Consider the following 21,806-nt stretch of genomic DNA (forward strand, 5'->3'; position numbering starts at 1 on the left):
TAGAAAAACTTTAACTCTCACATCTTTCCCTTCTTACAAAAAAAAAGATAATAGAAGAATTTTTTTAGAGGCACAAGTTACTAATTAAATTTATGACTTTGTGTAATTAACTAAGAGGCTAAGTCTCATTTTTATAGGTCATCGGGTCTAGTCCTTATTTTTCTCCCACTAATGTGTGATTCATGCAAAGGAGCAAAACCCAACAAATTCCATAGATGAAGACGATATGTTTTTTTTTTTTTGGACAGGATAAAACTGCACTACTTTAAATATTTATATGTATCATTTTGAATATATATTATGTACATATTTTTTTAATGAGTCTTCCAATTCAATTTGAGAAATATTAAGTGAACCGATAGTTTGAATGATGGTTTGATCCATTGCGATTTAAAAAAAAAAAATCTTAATGATTAAAGAAATGATTATTAGTAAATTTGTATGACGAAAACAAACAGAAGGTGTTTTGACTTTTGAGATTGTAGGAAGCTCTATCAGTTAATTGTCCATATATTTTTAAAAGGCTTGAGTTTATCCAGAATTGTAGTTTAATCTGTTTCCTCGACAAATAAGAAATTACATCCAAAACTGAATTTTTGAAGTACTAAAAAGATAATCCAAACGAAGGAAATAAGGGAGATTAATGATGGGTGTTAATAGTATTGCGAAGATGATATGTATCTTTAAATAATGATATGTATCATTTTGAATATATAATAAGCACATATTTTTTTAATAAGCGTTCCAATTCAATTTGAGAAATGTTAACTCAACCGATAGTTTGACCGATTGTACTTTTTTCTTTAAAAAAAAAATTCTAATGATTAAGAAAATGATTATTAATAAATTTGTATATTTTATTATATTTTAAGCAATATTTAAAGACGTTTAAAAACTAGATAAAGAAAAAGAAAAATGTATTTATCGATCCTAACGGTACCAGTAGCATGATTCAATTCAAATTATAGGAAAACTTTATCAATAGTGAAGACGGTTAGCAAGAAAACCTTTTGTTGTATTGATATAGGATATTTTTATACATCATACTACATCTCATTTTTTTAATTCAAATAAAAGTCAGAAAAATATTATATATTAGGGTTGGTAGAGGTATAAAAGACGAAAAATATTACTTTATTTACTTAATTTATTTCCTCACTTTAATATTTCATATATTTTAATTTTTTTTATTTAATATTTAATCAAGTGACTATTAATATATAATTTTTTATAATTTTTAAAAATATTTTAAAATAATAAAAAAATATAAATTAAAAAAAATAAAAACTTATTTTAATCTAGCGATTCCTTCGAGCGGTGATACGAGGCAGACTAGTTCCGCTCATAAAAGAATTCACAACTGATATGAAGCAAGAGCAATAAATCGTTGAACACATAAATAATTGAAAAAATATCAATCGCATAAATAACTCTACTAATCATTAATGAGATTTCATCTTCAACCGTAGTTGAAAACTTAGCTAGACATATTCATGAAAATACACTCTAAAATCTGAATGTAAATAAACATCAAAACAATATTTAAAAGAATGTAAAGAAAAATAAAAATTACAGTGCTCTCAGAACAAAAACATAGCTATAAAACTGGAGGTAGAACTCCAGATTTTTTCTTCTCCTAGATTCTCATGCGATGCAACCTTATATTTTTCTCTCCTCTAGGTTCCGTTCAGCGTGCCCTTCTCTCATGCCATGTATATGTAAGGGTATAACCGGTTCGGTCCAGTCTAATTTTGGACATATTTTAGAATCAAACCGGTATATACCGGTTTTGAGATATGAAAAATCGATATCATACTAGTTACACCCCTAAATCAGTACTTCCTAGTTTACCGATTTCAATTCGGTTCGGTCCGATTTTTCCAGCATATTATAGTATATATATTATACTATATAGTAATATAATGATAATATATTTTAGTATATTATAATATATGTTATAATTCTATTATAGACAATAGTGATATATATTAGTATAGCTACTAATACAATAGATTATAGTGATAATATATAGTTATTTATATAGGATTTAAAATTTAATTTTATATTAATTAGTAATTTATCATATAATACAAAATTATCTTATATATAATTATACATAAAAATGATATATAATATAAAAAATATTTTATACAATATAAAAAATTAAAAAATATATATGAACCGGTTCAGTCTGATATTAGAAAAAGAAAAACTAAAACCTGATCGATTTCGACTGGTTTCAAGAAAAATGGAACCGTACCGAATCGGACTGAACCGAACTCGGTACTGAACCAAACCCACCGATTCGATTCGATTTATCGGTTCACCTATTTTTTTCATGCCTAAATATATGTCTATATATATGTCTATTTATAGACCTTCAAGCCAGATTTATTTTTATTTTTTCTTTTTTCACGCAGAGTCTTTTCTTTCTTCATGTCTCTCTATCACCTTTTACTTCTTATTTCTTTAGGTTCCCACTTTTCACGCCAGCACACTCTCTCTTCTCTTTATAACTCCATTCAATGTTTGACTAGAGGTGGGTTCCGACTTCGACGGAGTCAGGATGCTCACCTTCGACCTCCGACTCCGACTCTAATTGGAGTTGGAGATCTCGAAGTCAGGAAGTTAGAGGTGATTGCCAAAATACCCACAAAGAAAAAAAGAAAAAATTAGAGGTGAAGTGGCGATAGAAGCCCTAGAGGCCTGAAAAATAAGACAGATGTGAAGTGGAGATCAAATCCTACAAAGTGAAGTGAAGATGATGTCTCAAACTGGAACCTAATAAAAATTAAAATCACCCACAAAAGCAAAAACTAAACCATATCAAATTGCATAAATCACCCACATTAAGAAATTATATGTTCAAAATACAAATCCAGCTACAGAGAACATGTAATGGGTCTGCTACTCTCTCACAAGATTAATGAAAAGAAAACAAGCAAGATACGCAAGAAAAGAATCAAGAAATCGAGTTGCCTTCCCAGCTTTGCTGCGTCCATTTCATGTCGTTGATCAGATATTGCGAAGACTAAGATGTGAAGATGAGATGATTCTCGTCTACGTTTTCATGGCTTGTGGGGCTCTCCACCAGCATCTCCACAAAACAAAAGCCCCACCTCTTTCATGGAAGCAACGCCTCCAGATTTGCATCAGTGCCACTTGTGGGTTGGAGTATCTTCATTGTGGTGACGATCATACCAAGAAGAGAGGAATATCCTGTTAGATGATGGAGTGGCGTTACTCATGGAGGCGCTAGAGCCTAGAGGGGGGGAAGAGAGAAGAGAGAAAATGCGGAATGCGTAGCTTAGGGTTTTGATATGTGAAAGAGATGAATATATACCTATTTGAAAAGGGCGTCGTTTTAGGTTTTCTTAAAGAAAGTTGCAAAACACGATGCCTAAGGGACTCGATCGCAGCTTCTTTGAGAACCAAAACCATGTCTCAACCATTAGGCCACTTGGCTATATGATGTTATATTATATGTACAATATATAATATATAAGGTATAAATAGTCAGAGTTCGGAGTCCACATGGGCTCCGACTTCGACTCCGAACTCCGACTAGAAGAGTCGGAGTTACTCCAACTCCAATTTTGAATCTCGAGAACTCCCACTCCGTCGGAGTCGAAGCCTTGTCGGAGTTTGGACGGAGTCGTAGTATCGGAAATTTTGCCCACCTCTATGTTTGACTAACTCATTATGACCCATGCTGTAGATCTTCACATTTTATTTTTGTTTCTTCTATCTCTTCCTTTTACGTTCAGTTTCAAAACCTAACTTTTTATTATTCTTGTAAGAAAAATAAATATTTTAAAACTAATAAAAATATAAAAATTAACAGTACATAATTATTATAATGCTTTGTTTAAACTAGTAAAATCATACACAATTCGGCTACTATCAGAAAGGGTTACCACATGGTTAGTATCGATAGAGTGGGCTACCACAGGTTAAAATCAGGGTTAGTATCGTAAACGTTGGACTCGGAAACGTAGTGAAATGTTATGATTCTAAAGGTTAAATGTTTAACTAAATTAGTATCCAACAGTCCTAGACTTTTGAATCAATGGTTGAGTTTGTAATAATGATATCGAAATATTTTGTTCCAATACATTTATACAAGAATGGAATCCAAAATTTTGGATTCAACTCATTTCCCTTTATTTGTTTAGGGGTCACGTTGATAGAGTGGGTTCTTTCTCATTCACTCGATATGGAGACACCTTTCTCCAAGAGAAAGGTAGAGAGTTGGAGGAGGGATTCACTACGCACAACAGAATTTACCATTTGTTTTTTCACTTGATGAGTGAAAGTACTAATTATAAGTGAAAGTCAATTCTAAAGCCAATAGGGAGTCTTGGGCCCCAGCCTCACCTCTTGTGGGTGGGTGCCCTCATCCAGCTTTTTAGGATGGATTGACCCCAAGGTTGTCCACTCACTGCCCACAGGAAGAGAGAGAGAAGTGAGTGGCAGAGAAGGGTAATTTTAAAAAACAAAAATAGCACCAAAACGACGTTATTTTATTAAAAAAAAATTAAATAGTTTTCTCCCTCGTCCGTCAAGCTTGCACACCTCAGTGCCAGTGTCCACAGCCAACGACCACCATCATCGACTTCTTTCTCATTTCTCTTCTCCTCCTCCTCTAAGCTGGCAGAGATGAGAGAACTTCTCTTTGTAACTTTGTTATCATGGGTAATAGCTGGCGGTTGCTACTGTGGGTGAATCCATCCGTGACAGGTCTATGAGTTTATTTACTCATGGCCGCGAACATGGGCCATACAAATCTACCAACAGATCCATAAACTGTATGACCCATGACTGCGGTGGTGGCCCATGGGTTTGTTGTTCTTCGTTAGATTTTTCTAATATGTAAGTTTTTTTTTTTTTTTTTTTATGTTTGGATTTGTAAGATCTATATTCTATAATACTTTATGCGATTTTGTGTGAATTTTTTGTAAGATTTGTATAATGTATTATGTAACCGTGTAATGCAATGTTGAACGAGGTGGTAGATAGACTAGGGGGGCGAATCCTCCTCTTGGTGAATGGGGGCACCCACCCACAGGGTGTGGTGCCGAGGTTCAGGGGCCCAAATTGCCCCCCTTGCCCATGTGAGGGTGGGGGGCCGGATAGGGCACCCCCTTTCAAGGGGTACCAGCACCCCTAACTTTGTTTAAATACAAATTAAGCAACATGAAGATAAGATAATTTAAATATTGTGATTATTACCGAGATCAAATATCTTGATTTGATAATTATAAAAATGAAATCGTTTGATTTGTTAATTATGAAAATCAAAACACTTGATTAGGTTAATATCAAGTAAAACAGTTGTCCCTAACAATTATGATAAAATAACACAACCAAGGGCGGAACCAGAAAATCTAGTTTAGGGGGGCTAAGTTAAAAAATATAAAATTTGGAGGGGTCAAATACTAATTTTTATATAGTCTACTTAATAAAAACACATTCTAAAACTTAATTTTTATTAAATTTTAAAAACTTTGGGAGGGCCAAAGCCCCCCCAAGGCATAAGGTAGTTCCGCCCCTGAACACAACTTCCAGAAAATAAAAATATATCTAGAAAAAGAAAAAACAACTTGCTCTATAATCTCATGTGTTCTATCATTATTTTTCCAAACAAGTAAATTTTATTAGAAAAGGAAAAGATGATACACGAGGATGAGGTGAGGTTCCCTAACAAACATATCAGTACAATAATTACAGTACAAAAGTAATGAAAAAAGAAAAATAAAACTAATTTTGAGATCAATTTCTTGATTTTCATCTATACCCTACAAAGAAAGCACCAACTTAAAAGATGGATTTTAATTAAGTTACCGCTGGAGGCGGTGTAACCAATTTCTTGTGTTGTATAATATGAACATGAATAAAAAAAAAAACCCCATTACATGTATAAGTCGCAGCTTAAAATCAGAAAAAAAAAAAAAAAGAGAGAATGGCTAAAGTACACTAATCTTTTATAATTTTCCGATTGAATTGCAGAAATTTCATTATACCCCTATTTGAATCTTCTGCAATTGTCATGAGGGGATTGTCTCTAATTTGTAGACCATATCGGTTCAACGTTCAAGCAATATTCAATCATATATACAATAGTACTTCAACCAAAACATTAATCTAACTCCCCCATCATCATCACCAACTGCACAACTTGAGGTCATCTCCCTGCAGCGGTGTCAAATTCAAATCCAAGAACAAAACCCTTTTGCTACTCGATTTCTGCATCACCGGCTGCAGCGCTGCATGTTTAATCACCAAACCTTCACTCATGACGGCGCCCGCCCTGTGCCTCCTCATGTGGCCCCCCAGCGCCTGTCCAAGCGGGAACTCGAGCCCACAAACGGAACACTCATGGGTTTTCGGCTTCGATGGCGAGGTTGGGACTCGATGGAAAAGGTCTCCAGCCATCAGCCTCGGCTTCTTGTGGCTGGCTCTGTGGCCTCCCAGGGCCTGGAACGACGTGAACTGCCTGTTGCACGTTTTGCATACGAAAGCAGGAGTGCTAGAATTTCTGTTCACGTCAGTAGTTTCACCGACTTTAGATAATAGCATCAAGCAATTGGCGATGTCTTCGGTCTCGAGCTTTCCATCCTCTCTGCCTCTCTTCATGGCCACCGACTTCAAGAGATGTAAATATACGTGTGTGAAACTTCCTAATTAGTAAGAAGAACCTAGATTTCTGAATAGAATGGAATAATTGTCTGCGCCTGCATATATATATATATATACACACACACAGAGACACGGGGGGAGAGTGGCAAAGTATGACTTAAGTGCTGACGCGGAGATTTGCAGTCCGAAGTTTGATCTCTTGGGGAGCAAGGTTTCGAATCGGTTTGGTATTGGGCCATTGGCCACTGGGTGTGAAGTATGCGTCAGCACGTTGCTTTACTTGTTTTTCCTGTGACCGCGTAGCGGAAGGGCTGTACGTAGATTCCTTGGAAAAGGGGCCGTGTAGTGTGTACAGTACGAGTCTAGAGAATAAAAATATAAAAAAATAGTAATTAAAAATATCATGAATAAAAATAGTTCACACATAAAATTTATTTATATTGTCCTTGGGTTGATCATTCTACTTTCTAGAAGATTAATATGGTCCAAGTTCAACACCGTATACGCGTAGTGAATTTATATTTATAAGTTAAGTATATGACATAATCTTAAAGTACTTTCTCCTATCATAAGCGAATGTTATTAATAAAATATTATAAAAATTGTTCTCATTTATTTTTACAAATGAGTTAAGATAAAAGTTAAAAGTTGAATAAAATATTATTAGAATATTAATATTATTATTTTAAGATTTAAAAAATTTAAATTATTTATTTTATTTTAAGTAAAAATTAAAAAAAAATTATAATAATTAAATAAAATAAAAATAATTGTGAAACCAAACGAATAATATTCTTTGAAAAATGTGAAGCATATAATCCACGCAACTATCACATGCAGTGTAATTTCTTAGGTCTAGTGGTCTTGAGTGATGTTGCAAATGGAGCTTTGCTACACCACGAGTTGTAGACATGATTTTTATTTTTGGCGAATCATCGTGTGAAAGTTTAGAAAACGTCAATAAATTATAAAACTCTATATTATTGTATATATCCGGCTGGTATTTGCCAACGATATTTTTTCCAAGAGCTTGATCATTTTGAGATTTCTATTGTAACTCCTGTTATGGTCTTTATAGACTCGGCCTCTATCATAAAAAGAAATAAGTCACACTAAATTATATCAAATTAAATTTATTTCATTTAACTGATTTTCATCTAACTAATTTATATAAAAAACAATATTTATCTATAACATGTGGTATTCATCGATATAATTGATCAACAATCACCATGATGACATGTCAATAATATGAATCATGCATGCATCTTCCACGACGGCTTGTGATCATTAGCACTGCTTGCTCAGTTTCCTAAAGTCCTACTCCCCAACAAACCTTCAAGACTTCGAGTGCATATATGCCTTCTTCTGCCGTGATTAATCATGTATATATGCGTCAAAGTGTACGAACGTACGTACGGTTTTTCGATCTAATTTAAAAAATCATGGATTCTGTACTGTTTTTCAAACTGGGGCTGTTTCTAGAATTTATATGCCTGCCAACTTGAACGTTCGTTTCTTTTATCAAACTTTCGCTTTCTGCCGATCATCCATAAATTTCATCCGGTTTCTTCTGCTGCAATGTGTCGAGTTAGGAATGTAACCGGTCAGATTTAGTTCGGATTTAAAGAATTTTGAAATCGAATCGATATATATATCTTAAAAATTTATGGACCGATTCATCATTGAAATAGAAACTTTCAATTTTTTTAGTTTTGATCCAGTTCGATCTAATTTTTCGGTTTACCTTTACACTTATGACACACTATATAAGTTTAGTATTATATTTTTTAATACTAAACTTAATTGTGAGAATTTAATATTTATTATTATCAATTACTAATTTATTAATATTCAATTATACTAGTATAGTATAAGTACTGCCTAACTTATTAGTGAAATTAATAAACTTGGATAATAAGATTAAAATAGTATATAAATTAGTGTCTAATTATACAAACTAGTATATTAATTTTATGTTATAAGATTAATAAATTTGAATATTAAGATTGGAATTCCATAATATATTAATTAGAAATTTAGTATATAATATATATAATAATATATAATTATATATAATTAATTTAAAAAATTTTAAAAATTAAAAATATATATCGATCTAGTTTAATTTAAATCGATTTTTAAAATATGAAAATCACACTGATTTAAGATTGATTTCGGTTTTTAAGAATTAGTACCAGACAGACTGATTACAAACTAGATCGAATTAGATTGAGTCCGTTTTAACCGATTTTTTAATTTTTTCTTACACTCCTGGTCAAGTTGCTTTATTGTAGTTTGATTGGCCGGGAAAGTTCTTGTCAGTTTCCAGTTACTTGCATCCCTTTTGTTAGCTCTCTTTTAAAATTAGTATGAAAGAGACCGAAACCTTTTAATAACATGTATGCATACTATAAGTGATTACTTAGGTAACACGCTCCAATAAAAAGTGACAAATCAATCTTTTAATATTATCTACAAAAGCATGAGATGCACTATAATTATTTTTAAAATAAATATTATAACTATAAAAAAAATTATATAAATAAATTCATAGATGACATGATTTTACATGATTTGATAGATTTATTTTATAATATGATATATCACATCAAGACATGTCAGTTTATAAATTTATTTTTATAAATTTATAAATAAATTATTTCTCTATTTTTAATAACATATTTAACAATTACGTACAATAAAAATCACATATCCAAACTATATCTCTCTAAATTTAAAAAATAAAAAATTATAGCAAATCCTAACCTAATCAGTACAAATCACGGTTGTTAAAGGAGGACTATTTTAGTTTTTGACTTGGTTCGTGTACTGCTTTTTGTGGCGGCGCCGAACCATGCACACGGATTAAGTGTTTAATTTTCACTTTTTAACAGTCTTGAATTGAATGCGTGCGTGTTTCAAGGTAGCTCGAGATTATTCATCATTTTTATATTATATATTAATATGTGATTTATTTTTTTATTTTTTTATTTAAATATAAATATTTACACCAATATATATGTTTAAATAAAAATAAAAAATCACTAATATAAAAGATAATAAATAGAATTTTTCGAGACGAAAGCGATCCATCTCTTTATTAGTCCAAATTTCTTACCCATATTTTATGTGGCATACGTAGTTGAACAATTAATATTATATTTACGAGTCCAAAGTCAATAGAGTACCAATCTCTCCATCTCCGTTCACATGTCACAGATGACTCTTCACTTTCACCTGCAACGTCGACTGTCGACAGCCATGATGCCAAATGGCAAGTGCATGCGTGGTGGGCAAGACAATTTACACAATTTTTAGGTTTAATTCTAGCTGACTTCACTTCACTTGGGCTATTTTCTTTTGTTTGTTTTTTAATGGAACTTCACTTCACTTGGGCCATTGAGCACTCGGTTTAGCTGCTGTACATAGACACAAAGGCGTGCATTATACTCATGCTCTTGTAGAGATTAGATAGTCAACTCGATGATCTATTATATATTCCATCTCTGCCTGCATTTTCTTGTATTTTTTAGAATCCTGTGGACTAGACTATTTTTTACCAATAAATTAAAGAGATATTGAAAGATACTCAAACTGATGTCTATTTCGTTAATTTGGTAAACTCGTTTAGAGTCTGGAAAAAATGGGGAATGATCATAGGAGTTTAGCCATCCCATACGTTTGGTATGAGAGAAAATGTGGAAGGGAAGAAATTAAAGATATTGACAGACAAATAATTGAAGATTTTTTTTCTAGACTTGAAAGTTGAAACAAATTATAAAAATTACGTATATATCCATTAGTTCAAATTCTAAATATATCTTTTCACACCAGCTTAAATTTTTAGATAAAGATAAGGGTTACAGTTACAAAAAAAAATTCTTACTAAATCTATAAACTAACATGACTTCAACATTAAACCATATCAATTTTTGAATTTATTTGGACAAAATATCTTTATAGTTGAAATATTTCTATTTAACTAAATATTCTCTCACAAACCTAAAAGGAGGTTATGAGACAAAGACAAGGGAGCTATGTATGTTCTTTTACAAATCATCCTCACAGAGTTGTAGTCTACGAGCTTTGGTATTGGCTTCATCTAAGTCATCTCCAAAATTTAATAAAAAATACATGTTTTCTATAAATTCAAAACCTACATAACCATAACCCCACATTAGATAACTCAAAATAATAATATAATATTATTTTTTTAATAAGAATATTTTTAATTTATTTTTTCATATTTTACAATTACACTAACCATATGTTAATTAATAATTTAACTTGATACTTAAATTATTGTTTCTCAACTAATTTTTTTTCTCGACCTAATTAAGCCTAATTAATATGTAAACCATGGTGCCATTAACTTGAAATACATCTAATAACACCAATCTATCTAGTAACACCAATCTTGGTGGCATTAATTTGAAATACTTAAACCGCGATGGCATTAATCCTGATTAAAACTTAAATCAGGAAACTCTACCCAAGTACACAAGATTCCTTATTCAAAATCCATCTAATAACACCAACTTCTGTATGTGTATTTTTCCTACCGTTACGTCATTATCCAGATTAGGTGTCCTAACATATTATATTTCAACAAATCACAAATCAGAAATAACAAGCAATCTAACTAACCATGAGCCATCACAAAACCACCACAAATATAAAATCAGACCATGAGCCATCACAAAACCTCAACTCAATCTAGAAAAATGCACCCTAGCCCACAAAAATCTGAAATCAAAACAATTTCTTCACAAAAAGTGCAACTTAGCCTACAAATATGGAAAAATGCACCTAAGCCCACAAAAGTATTTACCAACTTAACAAGTTACAATTTAGATCAAGTCACAATTCAGCCCACAAAAACTTACAAACTTAACACGTCACAATCCAGCCCACAAAATTTAGATCTCATAGTGGCTGGGCAGCCACTAAAAGCTAGAAATCTGAAATTAGTACCAACAATTAGACACCTCCATGAGGTGTGGATGGAGATTTGTCAGATGTACATTCGGAAATGTTCAAAGAGTCCTCATAAATTTTCCTTTGAATATTAAGGAAGTAGGCTTGTTGCATGCCATTCATGCCAGCAAGATCCTTGCTCATCATCTCCACCTCGAACTTTTTCTTATCAAGTTCCAGTTGTGCACCTCTATCGTGATCTGCCTTCATCACCCATGCTCTCCTCTCTGCCATGAACAACCGTCTATCCTCGGTCATTCTAGCTAACGCCTTGTGGAACTTAGCATCACATGATTCCTGGGACTTCCACTTCCTCAACCTTTCTTTTCCAGCTTTTTTGCCTAGAGACCTCTCAACGTTCTCCTCTACAACGTGGTCGGCAACTTCACTTGACTGCTCATTAGCTGGACGTTTATCGTGTGACCTTCTCCTCGTATTTAGTGAAATCATTTGTTGCGATCATTTGGGTTGGTGTCTCAAAAGACACCAACAATGCTCCATTATTAAGTTCCTCTTCTCCATCTCTTTGTACATTACTTTTGCTTTTTCAATCTGAAAAGGTGAATGAATATTGTTAGAAAATATTTCTTACCTACATAATTGCAATATTAAAAGAAAATAGTACATACAACCTTGTCTTGCTCGATCGCACCACTCGAGTGCAATGATTCTATCTGCATTAAAAATTTACAAAACTTATTTGTGTATTTTTGGAACATGGACCAACGATTGATCAATGACCCTACAGAACAGTTCAGTGCTTGGTTTTTTATACTCGTGATAAAAATCAGAAATTTTGTCCCACCTTTGAGTAGATTTTTTATTAGTACTCTGTTTGGCATCAATTCTAATGTTGAGTCAAGTGGAGACAAGGAAGTTATCCTCCTCTACAATGAAAGATACATTTCTTTGAACTTTTTTTGTTGGAGGCCTCTTTTCACCACCAAGGGGGTTGTTTGGACTATAATATTAGAATGTTGCGTGTATGTTAGAGTATTATCACAACATTCTCCTCCACTTTGTAAGAGAGTGGTGAAGAAGGGGTCTTCCATGAATTAGGGGTGGGCAGCGGGTGCTCCGCCCATGAGGGGGAGGGGTCCCCCGCCCCGCCCCCGCTCCACATATATAATTTTTTTATTTATATATATAAATAAGTATATTGTATATAGATATATACAATTTATTAAAGATTTAAAATTGTATTCAAGTCATTGGATTGCCTTGGCCGTAGTAAGTCTCACATTGCTTAAAGATAACTATTGTATTACCTTGGCCTCCTATATAAAGGTTGGCTTAGGAGGCCAAGACAATCCAAAATCTAACTCTAATGAGTTTAAGTTTTTTTTATATTTATAAATTTTAATAATAAATTTTTTTTTTTAAAAACACAATATGTTGGCCTAGGTGGGGGGCGAGGCGGACGGGATTTTTTCCCCATCCCCCCGGCACCAGGGCGGGGGAAAAACCCCAACCCCCGTATAGTGCAGGGCGGGGTGCGGGGGAGGGTACCCCCTGCCCCGCATGGTGCGGGTATCACCCCTACCACGAATGGAGTATACATCCTTTAAGAATCATAATTTTTAAGGAGTCAGACAAAAGAATAACAACTGACCAGTATAATATGCAAGCTAAAATTCAAGTTTTTAAACTCTGACCAATGTATTTGCAAGCCAAAATATAGCAGGTTAATGTACATATATAGGACTTAAAATCATGTAATAAATTCATCAAAACATGTGATATAGCTACTAAGAAAATATATCCTAACTCATATGTCCAAACTGAAATCCTAAAATACATCTAAGTTACACATATTTAGAAGCAACTACTAAGTTACACATGTTTAGAAGCAGCCAAAGCAGCAACCTTGCTGCATATGAAAGAGAAGTGACCAAGCTAAAGCAGAAAGGTGACCAAGCAGCAAGCCAAAGAGAAGGGAGGTTGCTGCATATCAAAGAAGTGACCAAGCTGCATATCAATGGCCAACAAAGCAGCAACCTCCCTTACCTTGTGTTTAAGTTGTAGATCAGTTCAAAATAAATGCATGTGTTTAAGCTGGACTTGTCTTTTGGCCACCATGAATAGAAGCAACCCAATGGAAAATAGAAGCAATCCAGTGAAGGAATCTCAGAACCATGGCTAAACACAAAGGCGTCATTGGAGTAAAATATCAACAAGAGAATGGACCAAACAATTGAACAAGAAATGCCCAAAAAATGAACCAACCAAATATTAACATAAGACACCAAATTAACCTTACCTTCAGCTCAATCAATTGCATAAGACACCAAATTTAATCAACACAATCTCAGTATAAACAGCCAGCAGCTAGAATTAATAAAACCAGACCCAACAACTACTAAATCTTCAAATTTAATCAAATCAACACAATCTTAGTATAAACAACCAGCAGCTAGCATTAATAAAACCAGACCCAACAACTACTAAATCTCCAAATTTAATCAACACAATCTCAGTTACTCAACAGCCAACAACTAGCATTAATAAAACCAGACCCGACAACTACTAAATCTCCAAATTTAGTCAACACAATCTCACTATAAACAGCCAGAAGCTAGCATTAATAAAACCAGACCCAACAACTATTAAATCTCCAAATTTAATCAAATCAATGCAATCTCAGTATAAACAGCCAGCAGCTAGCATTAATAAAACCAGACCCAACAACTACTAAATCTCCAAATTTAATCAAATCAACACAATCTCAGTATAAACAGCCAGCAGCTAGCATTAATAAAACCAGACCCAACAACAACTAAATCTCCAAATTTAATCAACACAATCTTAGTTACTCAACAACCAACAACTAGCATTAATAAAACCAGACCCAACAACTACTAAATCTTCAAATTTAATCAACACAATCTCACTATAAACAGCCGGCACAGATCATTAATAAAACCAAACCCAACAACTACTAAATCTCCAAATTTAATCAACATAATCTCAATTACTCAACAGCCAACAACTAGCATCAATAAAACCAGACCCAACAACTACTAAATCTCCAAATTTAGTCAACACAATCTCACTATAAACAGCTAGAAGCTAGTATTAATAAAACCAGACCCAATAACTAATAAATCTTCATAAATCTTCAAATTTAATCAACACAATCTTACTATAAACAGCCAGCACAGATCATTAATAAAACCAGACCCAACAACTACTAAATCTCCAAATTTAATCAACACAATCTTAGAATAAACAGGTGAATGATTACTAGGACAAACAATTCTGTTATGACCACGTAAAAATTTTGTTAGTTTCATTATTTTACAGTTTCTAAGGGAATTAAGTGTTAGCAAAAGGGAATGCTCTATGCACAATTACCTCATGGTCACCTAGCGAAGTTTTCCAAAGAAGATGAAAACAAAAAAGGAAAAACATAGTCAAAAATGCAACACATGAGAATATAAAAGTTTTACCAGTGACAATAAGATTAAATCAAAAAACACAAACCAATTATTGCTCATAACAAAAACAAGATTTACTAGTGACTCAACCCCCCCCAAAAAAAAAATAAAAGCTAATAAAAATAGAAATATACCAATAGATGCAAATATGAAAAACGAATTTTGCCTTTGCACAAAATATGCACATACGAATTTTTCCTTCACACAGAATATGCAAATACAGAATATGCAAATCTAGAAAACGAATTTTGCCTTCACAGAAAAGCTAGATCCATTCTATGCATGCTAGGTCGAAGTAATTTTTTCAAAATCTTCACCGAGAGCAAAAGACCCCAACAAATTTATTGATATCAAATTTAGGGTTGGAGGACAAAGAAATGAGACGAACCTGAAGAGAAAAAGGTCGCGCGAGGAAGAGTCTCAAAACTGAGAGTGTGTTTCTGATTCTGCGTTAATGAAAAATGAAAAGAAGGAAGCGCGATTCGGTGTGCAAAGAAAGCGAGAGAAAGTGGGAGAAAGGGAGAGAGAAAATACGCAGAGCAAAAAGAAAGTGAGAGAGGGAAAGGAAAAGAGGCCATTGTCAAGATTAAACAGGAATAAAAAATACATTTGGTGGGTGAACAGTATCACGCCAAATATGAAGGGTGGATCTATTTTATTGTGGTTCAAAGTTTCCAAAATATCCCTGGACTAATCCAATGCAGTTGAAAATAGAAGAAATGAGCTATATTTTGCATTTGGTTGGACTTTGAAGATGCCTATGCTCTAATATACTTATGATTTGGACTTTGGACATTATTTTCGTCTCAATTTGTGTATCGAGAACAAAAAAAGTAAGGACAATGGATCGAGAATGGTGTCATATTGTACCTATAAGTGTAAATATAATTTGATTTAAAAAAAAAAAAGTGTAAATGTAATTTTATTTATATATTTATTTTTAAATATTTAAAAAAAATAAATTTATTATTAGTCACTTCCTTAACTATTAAATAAAAAAATATAATATCAATTAAAATGGAGGCACCATTGTTGGTCTCCCTATAATTTTTCAAAGAGTAATGATACAGATACAATTCATTTTCAAATGGCTAATAAAATCATGTCACTCTATTAAAAATAAATTTTAATATTATAAAACTATCCTCGAGTTGTAAAATAGCTCTAAGTTAGAGTTTTCCAACAAAAAATCAATATGTATATTTTGCCAAATAATATACACTAGCATTTTTTTTTTTTTTTTGTCTAATAAGCAAAACGCTAAAATAAAAAGATCAAAGATGGCTAATCTTTAGAGCATCCTTACATACACGTTCGATCGGGAACGATTATAATAAATTATAAATCCTCGCAGAAACATTTTCATAATACATTATTTTTGGCAAAAACATAAGCGGAAAGGTGTTTGGTTGGTGATTAGTTTCAATGAAAAGATCAAGTGTGAAAAAGTACATAAAACAAACTAACAGTAACACTTGTGTGAATGTACCTTTGGATAGAATTATAAAAATAAAAAACCACTAAAGCAAGCTCCATATATTATAAATAAGGGATACAGAAATACATGAGTATAGGGTAGAGGGACTCCAACAAACACTATTTCTTAATTAGTGTAGCACTATATAAAAAGAAAAATAAATGAGTACTGGAAATAAATAAATGTTTCCTACCCTTTATTCCTAAGAGAGAGCCACACAAAGTGACGGTTTTTAAATTCTAGAGTGGAATTGTACTTCCATGACCATAGGCCATAGTGATTGTAATGACTTTATTTTGTCTTGAAGTGGCTGTTGGGAAGTCCATTGCCTCGTCTTCAAGATTTTGTGGCCAAATAGGACAAGTCATATACTAAAAAGCCAGATAAAAATCCAAACTCCATTACGTTATATGTCGTCGCAAAACTCCACACTATCTCAAAGGAGTATATGCAATTCTTGAGCTGGGACGAAAGTAAAAAAAGTAGAGCTCATGGATTGTGGCAGAGAGAGACCACCTAGGTACCAAAGAGGAGGTGGTGATCGTCGGACACCAACGATTTGAATATTTTACTAAACTCTTTAGATATAAGAGTATCTTAGCAAAATCTGGAAAAATCAGAAAGGAAAACAATAAAGAAAGTAGTAAGATAGAGGTGAAAATGGACGAATTACAGTTTGGACTAACTCCAAAATTTGTGACGGCACATGGGGCCCACATATATTTTTCCTTACAACCACAATAGTCAGAGCTGAAGGATCTGATGGTGGCAAATCAGTTTGTCTGATGCATGTGGTGAGAAAAACCCCCGAAATGGGTGACGCGTGAGGCCATGTGCAGTTGATGTGTTAGGAACCTTGGTCAAGTCCCTAAACACTATGTTCTCCACGCCAATGGTAGTCTTCTGGTGACCGAAAGCTTGTTCTTCTCTTGCTTGGTTCACAAGCAATGATGGTCAAGGTGACCACTTGAGTATGGTGAGGTTAGGTTTTTAGGCTAAAATGGGTGTATGGAGTGATGAAAAAGGTTGGGAAAGTGTATGTCAACTTTGGTGAGTAGTGGTGCACGGCAATGGAAGGGATTAGGGTTGGCGCCACTTTGAGATTAGGGATAGGGTTGGATGATGATGATGGACGGCTATGGTTTGTGTTTAGGGTTTTGGAAATTAGGCTAAGGGTGTGGTCGGCTAGGGTTGGCCGAACAAGGCTAGGGAGTGATTTTTGGAAGTTGTTCCTAGAATCTAGGAACTCAATTTGGAAAGTGTTTGACCGTGTATGGTGTAGTGTTTGGGTCAACTAGGGTTCCTAAATTATAGGAACTTAGTTTGGCAAGTGGAGTGGGCGGCTAGTTCAAGTCCAAATAAGGCAAGTAGTAGTCGAATAGGACTTTGCACCAAGGGGGAAAGTGTGTTTCGGCTAGGATAGGTTTTGATGATGCAAACCAATTATGGAAAGTTGACAAACAATGTGTTGGTCGACTTTTATGAAGTGTATGGATTGGAAGGCAAAAATATGAAGAACTCCAAGAATAATGATGAACACTCAAGAACAAAAAGCAAAATACTTATGAACTTGAATGAACAAAAGCATAAACAATAATAATCCAATACTTGATTCACGAATTACACAAGGATTGGATAAACATCATATATTGATGAACACGACTTGGATTCACGAATTTCACCAAGTTGCAAAAAAACAAAATAAATGAATTACACATATTCAATGAATTACAAGGTGTAATCCTCTCTTCGGGATTTACAAATTTCATCCAAATAGCCCAAGTGCAAAGGCACAGTTGGTGATCTCTCAAATAATAGTTCTCTCTCTCAGAGTTTTGCCAAAAGATGTAAAAGAAATGACTAAGGTTTCTATTTATAAGAGGTACAAGTTGGAAACCCTCAATAGGTCCCTTGTAAATAAATAATAATGAAATAAATAAAATAATAATAAGATAGTGGCATGGACCACTCTTGGCTGTGACATGCATGGACCCATGGTGGGCTAAGTGGTTTCATGTTGGTCTTTGGGCTGGTCCATGGCTAGGTGGTGTGGCATGGCTTGCTGATGGTGAGCCATATGGTTGCACTGCATGGCCCAAGCTGGTGGCCTAGGCACTGGCTGCAAGGCACGTGCTAGAGCCATGCGTTGGACGGCATGCCTGGTGGGCATGCCACTGGCCTGCTCTGCAAGGCACAGGCTGGAGCTGTGCGCTGGATAGCATGCCGTGATGCATGCCACTAACCTCGCTGGTGTGCAGCAGGATGGTGGGCATGGGCGTGCGCGTGCGCTGGCTGGGCTGGCCATGCGACACATGGGCGTGCGCATGGCCTTGCACATGAGAGCGCGCAGGGCCACGCGGCCCATTAGCTTGCGCACGGGCCTGTGCACTGGAATGTGCATGGGCGCGTGGCGCGTTGTTGCGCGCAATGCCATGCGCATGGGCTGTGCTGCGCGCATGGCTGCAAGTATTGCCGCACGCATGGGCGTGCGACGCTTGGCTATGCGCCTAGGCAGATCTCTACTAACCTCGCTAGCCCACATGCTGGACGCCTCGTAAGTGCCATCGCGCGAGCCAAGGCATGCATGCATGCTGGGCGTCCCGTGCGTGTCCCCACACGAGCCAAGGCATGATTGTGGGCTAGCCAAAGTGTATATTTCCACCATGACTAAGGCATGTGCGGCATCTCTAGAGGCAACTCGACATGGGGGTCTAACATGATGATGGTGTATGAGGTCCATGCACAATAATTATCACGAAATTGCTACTTTTTTCAAACAATTGGCGACCTAGGAGCTTTCTCATACCACGTACGTCTCTCGAATGTTGCTAGCATCTTCCTTTTTAGGCCTTGAGGAAACAAATCAATTAAGAAAGCGGAACTAATTTTATAGAAAATGTAGGTAGATGGTAAAAAGGGTGATTTTTTGGAAGGAAAAAAAAAAAAAGACATGGGAGAGTTTTATACTAGAGAGAGTACTCATCTTCCTTTTTAGGCCTTGGAGGAAAAAAAATCAATTAAGAAGGTGGAACTAGCTTTATAGACGAAGTAGGTAGATGGTAAAAGGTGAGGTTTTTTTGGAAAAAAAAAAAACAGACATGGGAGAGTTTTTTAGTAGAGAGAGACACGTGTTTGGTTGGCAAGCATATATGTATCTTAAACTAATTATTAACAAGATTTATTATTTTTTTAATTTTTTATAAAAAAAATTAAACACATTAATTTATTATATACATTCAAATACAAGTCTCAATATATTTATATTAAAATCATTTCAGCGTCTGAAATCACTTCAGTGACCAACACAGGCTAATATCAAAAGAATGGAAAATGCTATTCCTCTAGAAGATTTCCACCGAAAATTTCTACCGAAATTATATTTTATATTTTTTTTATTTTTTTATTTTTACTTAGTGATTAAGGAATGTTTTTAAATGAATTTATGATTTTTTTATATTTTTTAAAAATATTTAAAGTGTTTAAAAAAATGATTGAAAAAAAAAGCAAAAAAAAAAAAAAAAAAAAACATTTGCCTTTCGGTAGAAGATTTTGGTGGAAATCTTCTGTGAGTGTAGCAGTTCTCCAAAAGAATAAATGACTGTCACTTAAAAGTTGATCAAATCATTAAATATAATTGAGAATAATAAGATTTAAGATAAAAGAGTAACAAATGTCAAATGTGATATAATTATTTATTATTTTATATTATTCACTTTGTCTCTCAAGTTGTATTGTTACTTGACTCTTCGGGAAAAACAATTTTATTTAGTTTTATTTAGTAATTAACAAATTGATTTTAAGTGTATTTATATATTTTTTTATTTTTTAAAAATATAAATAGAAAAATATATAAAATATATAAAAACAACTAAGGATCAAAATATGCAGACTACTCTGAATGGCACAATTGCCCGACTCAACCAAGATTTTAAAGTAAAAATAATTAAATTTTGAAGATTGGATTCATTTGATGAGTCCAATGCTAGCGCTGAGCATTAGCATTGGATTCATCATTTCATCTTCAAAATTTGATGAAAATTATATATTTTTCATAAATCTAAAACCTCTCTATTTATAATTCTACATTGGATTAGCTATTAGATTCATCAAAATAATAATATAATATTATTTTGTTAATAATAATATTTTTAATTTATTTTTTTTATATTTTACAATTATACTAATTATATATTAATTAATAATTTAATTTGATACTTAAATTATTATTTCTCAATTTAAATATATTGTGGTTCAAAATTGAAAAATAATAATTTAAATAAATAAAATAATGGTTATAGAGTGTGAATAATGAGTCTTCAAATTTAAAGATAAAGAAAAATATATTGTACCTAAGAACTTGACATTTGAACATATAGTAAAGCTAATGCCAAGATTTTAAAGCACAAATCATCAAATTTTAAAAATTGATGAGTCCAATACTAATCCTCTAACGCCACCTAAAAGCCCTGAACCTTTGTGTTTGAGATTGGGGTACATCCAGGAGCTTGATTGAGCAGTCCCATCGAGATGTAGCTTAGGTTCCGTTTTATTTATTTATTTATTTTTAATATATTTTTTTAAAATATTTACAATATTATTAAAAATATTTTTTTAATTATTAAATAAAAAAAAATAAGGACGATGTGTCCACAGCTCCCAGCGGGGTTAGACATAATTAGTCTTTTTTATTTATTTTTCTTAAAAGAGAGTATCATTTTTTTTAAAAGATTATAAAAAAAAATATAATTTTCTATTATAGAAAAAAAGTCACTACAGCCACTTTTAAATATTTTTTTTACATAAATTTATAATATTATTAAAAAATATTTATTTAATTACGAAATAAAAATAACAAAAAAAAAAAAACAAAAAGTGCGAGCGGCAGTAACTGGGTGGGTGGGTATAGCATTATTCATGTTAGAACTAATGGGACTAGGGGTGATATTCGCATGGTGCGGGGCGGGGGTACATTCAATCCGCCCCGCCACCCGCCTTTTGATTATATTGTGTTTAAAAAAAAAATTTTGGTCTAAAAAAATATTTTTAGACCTAAATTATAATATAATGTGGTCAAAATGATGATTATTGTATTGCCTTGACCTCTTATATAAAGGTTGGCCTAGGAGGTCAAAACAACCCAATAACTTGAATATAATTTTAAGTCTTTAATAAATTATATATATATAATATATTTATTTATATATATATAAATAAATAAAATTTTTATATGTAGAGCGGGGGCGAGGGCGAGGGTGGGGGCGGGGCGGGATAGG

General features: G+C 33.5%; 1 protein-coding gene and 1 long non-coding RNA gene across 3 annotated transcripts; both read right to left on the reverse strand.

Annotated features, from left to right (window-relative positions):
- Nucleotides 1-5,961: 5,961 nt before the first annotated feature.
- On the reverse strand, nucleotides 5,962-6,728 carry LOC108993014 (zinc finger protein ZAT11-like). Its single transcript, XM_018967780.2, has one exon. It carries the CDS (start codon nucleotides 6,634-6,636, stop codon nucleotides 6,163-6,165), a length of 474 nt encoding a protein of 157 aa, XP_018823325.2. The 5' UTR covers nucleotides 6,637-6,728; the 3' UTR covers nucleotides 5,962-6,162.
- A 4,659-nt stretch (nucleotides 6,729-11,387) lies between these two features.
- Nucleotides 11,388-15,655, reverse strand: LOC118344519. Of its 2 annotated transcripts, XR_004798335.1 has the most exons (3): nucleotides 15,445-15,655; nucleotides 12,252-12,293; nucleotides 11,388-12,171 (listed from the first exon to the last, which is right to left on the reverse strand). It is a non-coding gene; the product is annotated as an uncharacterized LOC118344519 (long non-coding RNA). The 2 variants fall into 2 exon arrangements; XR_004798336.1 differs by lacking the exon at nucleotides 12,252-12,293 and having other exon boundaries at nucleotides 15,445-15,651.
- Between the last annotated feature and the right edge of the window lie 6,151 nt (nucleotides 15,656-21,806).

The sequence above is a fragment of the Juglans regia genome, chromosome 14, assembly GCF_001411555.2.
Source record: "Juglans regia cultivar Chandler chromosome 14, Walnut 2.0, whole genome shotgun sequence".
Classification (NCBI taxonomy): Eukaryota; Viridiplantae; Streptophyta; class Magnoliopsida; order Fagales; family Juglandaceae; genus Juglans; species Juglans regia.